The sequence below is a fragment of the Protobothrops mucrosquamatus genome, unplaced genomic scaffold (assembly GCF_001527695.2).
Source record: "Protobothrops mucrosquamatus isolate PMUCROS unplaced genomic scaffold, P.Mucros_1.0 scaffold815, whole genome shotgun sequence".
NCBI classification, from domain to species: Eukaryota; Metazoa; Chordata; class Lepidosauria; order Squamata; family Viperidae; genus Protobothrops; species Protobothrops mucrosquamatus.
Genome location: NW_015387078.1, coordinates 274,187 through 282,768, shown reverse-complemented (window position 1 = coordinate 282,768; position 8,582 = coordinate 274,187). Strand labels below are relative to the sequence as shown.

The window sequence follows — 8,582 nt, the reverse complement described above, 5'->3', positions numbered from 1 at the left end:
TATTTTTGTTTACTTATGGAATTATAATGCTAAAGCAATCAATGTGTGCTATTATTTTTTTTCATTTTTTTATAATCTTCTCTACATTTCTCTTTTTAAAACTTCAATTTAAATATGTATACAGACCCATAGACAGACTGTTCTCATTTAGTGACTGCCTTGTTTAGTGAACTTTCACAGTTACAACAGTTATGGAAAATAACTTTACAATCAATCCTCCCATTTATTGCCTTCGTGGGACTATAAAGGAAAGGAAAGCTAAAGTAAATCGTAAGGACAGTAGCAAGTTCACTTCATGTCCATTTTGTTTAAAGACTGAGTTGCTGGTCCCCAACTGTGGTTGTTAAACGAGGACTACTTAATATACAAAGGTACAATGACAATATAAAATATCAAAGCTTTTAGTACAGCACCCATCCTTTTTATAAGGTGAAGAAAGCATAAAACAATAAAGAATCTGGAGCTGAACTCTCCATACAAGTAGTTTTGAAGATAAATAATTTAAATGAAATAAAAAAAGGTAATGCTTAATTCTGGTGACAATGCCTCCCCCCCAATACTTAAGTTGTTTGTATAGATTCACTTAATTCTTAGAACGCCATCAACAGAAACTAATAATTTGGGACAAGACTGCTTAACAAGAAAGGAGCAAGACAGATTACAAGAAGGAGTTTTTGCCAACCTGGGTGCTGTCCATCTTTGAAGCCATTCTATAGAGGAAAGGTTAAAAAACAAAACCCTATCATTCTCACCAGTAGGTATTCTCTATCACCCTTAAATATAAAAGCAACATTATATACCTGTTTTCTTGCTGCATCAATAGAGGATACATTGAAACATGTCTACTTTCAGGCTGCAAAGGCATGTAACTGTCTCAAAAAATAAAGCAATAATTTTAATTCCTAAGCTACAGAAAGAAGTTGCTGTCTTGAAATGGAAATTATTAAATACCTTCCGTACATACACACTTGACCTTTCAAATTAGGGAGCATGATTAAAAAAAAAAGACCCTCTTATGTGCATAAGGTATATGTATGCCACATATTCTCCAAATAGCAGTATTTAGAATATTGGACACTTTTAACACATGGGCAAATTGATATGGAAATAAATTTCCATTTAAGCATTTGAGACCAAAAACTCTTTAGAATTTTAAAGGAAAGTATTAGCTCCTTGAATTAAGTTTTGCAGAGAGCTAATATTTTTCCCCTCCACAACCGAATGAAGAAAAGCTTAGAAATAATTCCATTGTGGAAGTAGATAATAGCAATAGACTCAACAGCCTAAAAGACGGGGATCGATTCAAAAATGCTGGAAAAAGATTGCTTTTTCGCATGGTTTCTATTAACCTCACTCATGGCTTACCATGCAGATTAATATATCTAAAAGGGATATAGAATTCAGAAGAATGTGAATACAACCCTAACAAAACTTGACTTTCTGAAGATAGCTGAAAATGATCTCTAGGCAATATGCAGAATTTTCCTATTGAGAAAGAATGTAAAAGTAATAACTGAAGAAATTTAATTTATTCCAGCTATTGCAGTGTAGTGAAACCCTGATTAACCAGACCTTGTTGCAAATAACTTTCTGCCCCAACAACATCCTTAGTAATGGTATCTTTATGGAAATATTCCAAATTGCTAGAAAACAGTTATCTTCAATTTAACAGACTTTCATAAATAATGGACCCCTTTTATTTATTTATTTATTTATTTATTGGATTTATACCCCGCCCTTCTCCTTGCGGACTCAGGGCGGCTGACAGCCTGATAAAAACAACTACAGAAATACCCCAAAAACTATCATTAAAACAGAGTTAAAATAAAATATTAAATATTTGGCCTTATTAATTATTAAAATTGCTTTTAAAACCCCTCTAAAAATTTCCCTAGGCCAGTCCTGCTTGTTGGAAGAGCCATGTCTTAAGGGCGCGGCACAATGCAATAAAGTTTCACTGTAACTGTCACCTTTGTTTTCAGACTAAATTGCTGAAAGATTTCAAGTTTTGAACATGACTACTACCCTGCACAGAGTATTCTAAAGCTTACCTTTATTATTTATTTATCACATTTAGGTACCGCCCATTTCATTCTCCGAGTGACTCTGGGCGATGTACAATTAAAAGCATAAAAGCATAAACACCATATAAAAATGCAATACATTGGTAAAAGGAGCCAGGTAGAAACAAAATTAAAATAAGTTAAAAATTAAGAGGCGAGGACAAGATCTTAAGGTGCAAACTATCCCCAAATTGCATGATACTCACACAGTCAGCAGAGCCATGTCTTCAAACCCCTTTGAAAGGCCAGGAGATAGGGGCCCCACCTCTATGGTGGGAGAAGGATCTTCTTGGAGCCCACTTGCCCATCAAAATTCTTTAACTGGTGAAGTCAATAACATACCTTCCCTGCCTGATTGGTTGGGGTAGGCTGATGTGAAGGAAATAAAATGGTTCCCCAGGTAACCTGGTTGCACACCATGTAGGGCTTTAAAGGTCATGAGCAACACCTTGAATTGAACTCTGAAACAAATGGACCCAATGCAGCTCATGCAGTAAAGGCAATACATGCACCATCCTTGAGACACCCAAGATTGCTTCTGTGGCTGCATTCTGCACTAGCTGAAGCTTCTGGATACTCTTCAAGGACAGCCCTATGCAATGGATGGGCAAGAGGACAGCCTCTTGATCCAGGAAGGAGCATAATTGGCACATAATTGGACAAAGGCCCTCCTAGCCATGTCTGCCACCTGCTTCTCGAGGAGTCCAGGAGGACCTCCAGATTATACACAGAGTATGTCTTGAGACATGCAACCTCATCCAAGATCAAAGCTGATAAAACCCTGGATACAGAGGAGCCCCCCTACCTACCAGCTATTCCATCTTACAATTATTCCTCATCAAGGCCACCACAGCCTTACAGGCACTACAAAAAAATATCCACAGTATCATTTAATTTACCCTAGATAGAGATATATAGTTGGGTAGTATCAGCATACTGATGATGTCTCATCCTATGGTGATGGATGTTCTAATCCAGCACCCTTGTGTAGTTTTTTAAAAGAACAGACAGAAACCAAGCCTTGTGGCAACCTACACAAAAAGGAGTCATGGGCTGGACCTTTCACTCCCTACCAATAATAATTGGAACTGGCCTCAGAGGAAAGAGGTGAACCAGCATAGAATTGTGCCACCAACCTCCAACTTCCTAAGTTCACCCAAAAGTATCAAAAGCCGTCAAGAGGTCAAGAAAAGCAAGGGTGGATGCATTATCTCCATCCTGCTCCTGCCAGAGATCATCAAGAAGTGTGACTAGTGCTGTCTGTGTTCCTGAAACCTGACCAAAAGGGGTCCAAATAATCCATGTCATTCATGATCCTCTGGAGTTGTACTTCTACCACTGTCTCAACCACCTTCCCTAAAAAAAGGGAGGTGGGAGATTGGATAAAAATTGTCTGCCATGGTAGAGCCCAGTGATGGCTTCTTGAAAAGAGGGCACACCAGTATCTCTTTGAAAGAGCTAAAAAACATCCCCTTAAGGTTGAATTCACCACTGCTTAAACCCACTCACATGAAGCTTCCTGAGCAGCCTTGGCCAACCAGAAGGGACACAGATCTAACTCACAAGTTAGTTTGCAGTCTGACAGATCCTGTCCATTTCTTCAGGTCCAACCGGATCAAGCTGTTTCCAGATAATTAGGTAAGTTCATTCCCCAGGCATCTCCACAGGACTTCTCCCGTGCTTGGCATACAAGTGGGATCAGGTCAGAGTGATTTTATCTGCCAGATGCATAGAAAATTTCCTGTACAGCCCTGAAGGTAAGCCTCCCGGGGGGGCCTTGCCCAACAGGGGTCAGGTGATCTTACACAGAGGGCCACTGGGCAGTATTCTACAGATGCAATAAGAGTTGACACTTTGCTACTCTTACCCCCACGAGGTAGGCCTTAATAGCAACTTTAGCTCATGTTTGGTCAAATTCACCCTAATTTTCCTCTAGACCAGGAGTATTCAACTCGTGGCCTGCAGGATACATGCAGCCCCAGACATCTAGTAATGGGATGTAATTAAAAATATATAAAAAGGAACTTTGCTATTTGTATAATTAATTATATATTATATATTTTTAATGTGTCCCAAAACAATTCCATTTCACTCACTCAATGCGGCCCAGGCAAGCCAAAAGGTTGGACACGCTTCAATCGGATGTCACTTGGTCCTTGGAACTTTATTGCTGAGAAGGGCTGATTATACTTCAAAAAAATTATTCAGAAGAAATGCTTCAGAACTTGTACCAGTATAGCAATAGATAAGCTACATTTTTTAGACTTCCATAGAAGAAAGAAAAAAAAATGCTGCTTTAAGAAATCAATCCATGTAACTTTTAAAGAAACAGTATCTTTTCTCAGGTTCACACAGAAGCCTAGGAGAGAAACATTTGCCACTACCTAGGATTGAACTCTCAACCTTCCAAATGGAAAGCGAGGGTCTTCACCACTAGGCCACCATGCTACTCGTAAAGAAAAAAATATCTGCTGTGAACTCCATATGGTGTCAGGAAGGGCATCTGGCCAGTAAACACTCAGCTCCATCCAGTCGCCCCGACTCTACCCCGAATCAAGGGATTATGTGGTCATAAAAAGGTATGCCAAATTAATCAGAATGAGAGAAATGCTGTTCTCACACGGTATCCAAATACTATCTTTGTAATTCTTTTTAAGGTACAAAACAAGAACTACTTCTTCCCTCTTGTTAAGTACAACTACGGTTTTGTAGGTGCTTGCATCTTCCAATCAATTGCAGAAAACAAAAAGAATCTGATTAACTTTTTATATTATTGGAAATAGCAAGAGAGGATTTATCACAGATCAATCCAATTCCTCAGTATTTTCAACAAAGCTATGGCATGGAATATAAATAACGCCATAATTATTTCAGAAAATATTTCCTTATATGACACTAATTCCCAGAGGGAAAGAAAGAAGAGAATAAGATGTATTGGATAATAACAGTTTATAAAATTACCTTGCATACAAACAGTAATATAAATCTAGAAAAATTTCCTGAGATACAGGTTTCTTATGATAAGGAGAAGAAACCCAAGAAAAATATTGTATGTTTATAGTAGTCTGAAAGCTTCATTTCAACTTCCTTTTTTAGAAAAAAATAAATGAATTCATAATCTGAATCTAAGGAAGACAGTGCCAAGTTTAAAGCTTCTCATCTAGGAAAAAAATAAAGTATTTGTCATATAATTATAACAGTTTGAATGTAATCATTTGGATAAGAAACATATAATAAAGACTGTTCATTTGAGAATGTTAAATATATCCTTTGGCATGTAGATTGCACTAAGATGTGGATGATGCAATTTTCTATCCAACCTCCTACTCCAACTCTAAGTATTATTCTGTGCCTGCATATTATATATGACATGTTTTATAAAGCAAAAATGGTGGTACGGATCTAACATGGGCAGGCTTTTATAGTCTCTGAATTGAATCCATCAGTTTTTGTCAATCCAATGATTTTCAAGTTCATCTCCTAATAAATTTTAATCAGACTTCACAAAACAAATTTCCTGGATTATTCCTACAAAGGATTAAAGGAAAGCCCCAAAAGTTTATATATAATTTATAAATACATTGTGTGTATCTTTATATAGCTTTGGGGCCAATAGCCATTCATATATTGAATCTTTTAGGCACAAAACTTTGAAAGTTTTTGTTTTGCCAGTGACACAATTTTTTACTCTTAGACTTAATGGATGCAACAATTGAAAAAAAAAAAACCCATCAATAGCACTTACATATTCCAGATCAAAAGATTATGCTTGCAACAATGTGTATAGATCTTACCTCTAACAGCTCATAATTATGTGTGACATAATATCTGTTCACAAGTTTTTAGATCCAGACATTCATCGGTTTTCTTAGATTATCTTAGTGCCTATCCCTTCTCTCCTTTTTTAGTGGAACTCTTACAACTTTGTATTCAAACTTTACACTCCTGAAATCTTGAACTTGATGTCAATTATTTAGTTTACAAACATTGGTAATCGCTTCACCAGAGGAAATTAAAAATAATTCATTTAGGACTACATCACCTTGAGCCTTCTATTCTCTGTGTGTATGTGTATGTCTGTATATAAACACACATATTCACATACCATAGCAGGACAATAATTTTCTTTTTTCTCAATGTACACTGGACAATTGGTGTTCCATTTTCAATCTCCAATATTTTTCATTTCAAAGGTATTTTATTACAGTCATTTTCTTTATCCCAGAAAGCACAATCTATTATAATTTACTAAGTGAAAACAATATTAATACAAAATGATTTCTTTTCACCACAATTTCAGACAGGATAATACAAAACACCCGTAATATAATTTAAAGGATAGCTCACAAAAATGTGCGTGAATTCTAATGTATAATATATAAAACACACATTGAGCCAGGTAAGAGTTCCAAGCAATGTCTTTACACCTCCAAAAGCTCCATCGCCCTTCGTATTTAGAACCATATAGTCATAAACAGAGGTTGGATGCAGTTCTGTGAACTAGAAGCAAAATAATACTAAAATATTACTGCAAGCCAAGAAAAATACCTTAATTAAGCCAAGAGTGAATATTTCTAATATACAAAGACCCCTACACTACGCAGAATTACGAGTGAGACCCAAACTACTGTGGATGCTGAAAAGATTAAAAATGACTTTGGGAATGATGAGGTAAGGATGAAAGAATCAGATGCTGCCCAACCGAGGCTGCCCAGTGCTATTTCTCAAAAGGCACTATGCAGCTTTTCCCTTCAACTGATATTGTCTGTAAAGAAAAATGAGAGCAATCATGGCCAACGATAGGAGGTGGTCAAATGGAAGCCAATGTCATCTTGACACATCATAAAACCTCCACGCACGACCCAGAGCAATAAAAAACCTCCACCAGAACCTGGAACTTTTATTTCAATGTTGGTGCAGAAACCAGGAGAAGTCCTTCGGCGTTAATGAGGTCTATTTTGCATAAAAGACACTGCAGACCAGACAACCCAGTAGTGGTGCAAGGGAGACTCTCCACATTCTCGTGGCCAGAGAGACCAGCTTCTTCTGCCTGTGCACACGACGCTCTTCCAGGCCAACTTCTTCTAGGACCCCAAAAGCTGCTACCTTTCACCCTGTTTGCTCCCCAATACCTGTCACCCCCGGGGAGACCCTCCCAGCCACTCCCTTCCCCACCCTTTTCTCAGCCGCCGCCGCGGCCGCCTTCTCAGCCCCATTGCGGACACCCCACCCACTCAACCCGCGTGTGCGGATGAAATGCAAACGAGACTCGAGGGGGAAAAGCGGCCCCGAAGCTTCCTTACCTTGGTCTCTTTGACGTGTTGCTTGATGCCCTCCGGGTACCACTGGACTCGCACGTACCCGCGGCGGAGGGGGCTCCCGCGACTCTCCTCGCCCCCGCCCGGGCCCCCGCACTCAGAGCCGCCGGAGCTGCCGGCTCCTCCTCCGCCACCCCCGGGGCCGCCTCCCCCGGGGCCGCCAGGGCCTCGTCCGCCGTCCTCCTCCTCCGAGTCGGAATCCTCGCCATGCATGACACGGACTAGGCCGAAGCGCACCGAACCCCGATACCGGCCGGACACCAGGTCGTGAGTGAAGAGCAGCCGCTGAAACCCGGCGGCGGGGGTTGTTGCAGCGGCCGGCGGCTGAGCTCCTGGCGAGGCGGGAGAAGCAGGCGGCTCCGCCATGGCGCGCGCCCCGGCGATGACTGCGGGAGGGAGGGAGGGAGGGAGGGTGGGAGGAAGAGGCGGCGGAGCTGGAGAAAGAGCGGCGGCGGCCGCCGGGCCCACACAACGCAGTCACCACCCGGCGAGAGGCGGGGCTAACACTTCTGGCCCCGCCTCCCTGAAATAGCGCCCCGGCCGCTCGCGGGGCGGGGCAAAGGTGGTGCGTGCGGCGGGGGCGGAGCTCCCGACCAAGCTGTGGCGGCCGCGGGGGCGACCCGGGTTAGGGCTGGAGCGGGAAGGCGAGCGGCCGGCGGGAGAAATGAAGCGGGGGAAGAAAGCTCGAGGAGCGGCCGCGGGGGAAGAAAGGGGGCAGCCGGGGAAGCCCTCGAAGCAGCCTGTCTGCCTGCCCCAAAGGAGACTGGCAGGTGGGACGGAACACGCCGAGAAGAAACCGTCCCGGGGGAGAAAAATAAAAAGGAAGAAAAGGGGGGATCGGGAGTTGTCTTGGGCGTTTTGTTTATTTAGATTTAATTTATTACGTTTGTATTTCATATAGTGGCTTTGGGCGGTTTTAGATTTACTTACAGTCCTGCAGGATCGCAGATCTAGCTCCCCTTCCCGCTCAGCTTCTGCTCCTGGGGAACTGGGGAGTGGTGGAAGAAGAAGCGATGAGTAGAGTAGCTTCTGTTGGTGAAGGGACTAATGGAAGAGGAGGCTGTGACGAGAGAATGAAAGCCGAAAGAGAGAGAAAACTTGGAAGGGCTAGAAGAATAAAGCAAAAGGAGCACAACGGGGAAAACCTGGTTAGAGACTTGAAGGTATGTATTTATTTTCTGCTCTACAACTGAGGCGGCTC

At 41.6% G+C, this 8,582-nt stretch overlaps 1 protein-coding gene across 1 annotated transcript in view; it reads right to left on the bottom strand.

Moving 5' to 3' along the window:
• UBE2O (ubiquitin conjugating enzyme E2 O) overlaps positions 1 to 7,747 on the bottom strand; it is a 65,989-nt gene extending 58,242 nt beyond the window's left edge. Inside the window, exon 1 of the mRNA XM_029284672.1 lies at positions 7,367 to 7,747. Coding sequence (XP_029140505.1) covers positions 7,367 to 7,747 — 381 coding nt within the window. The remainder of the gene's footprint in view (positions 1 to 7,366) is intronic.
• Between the last annotated feature and the right edge of the window lie 835 nt (positions 7,748 to 8,582).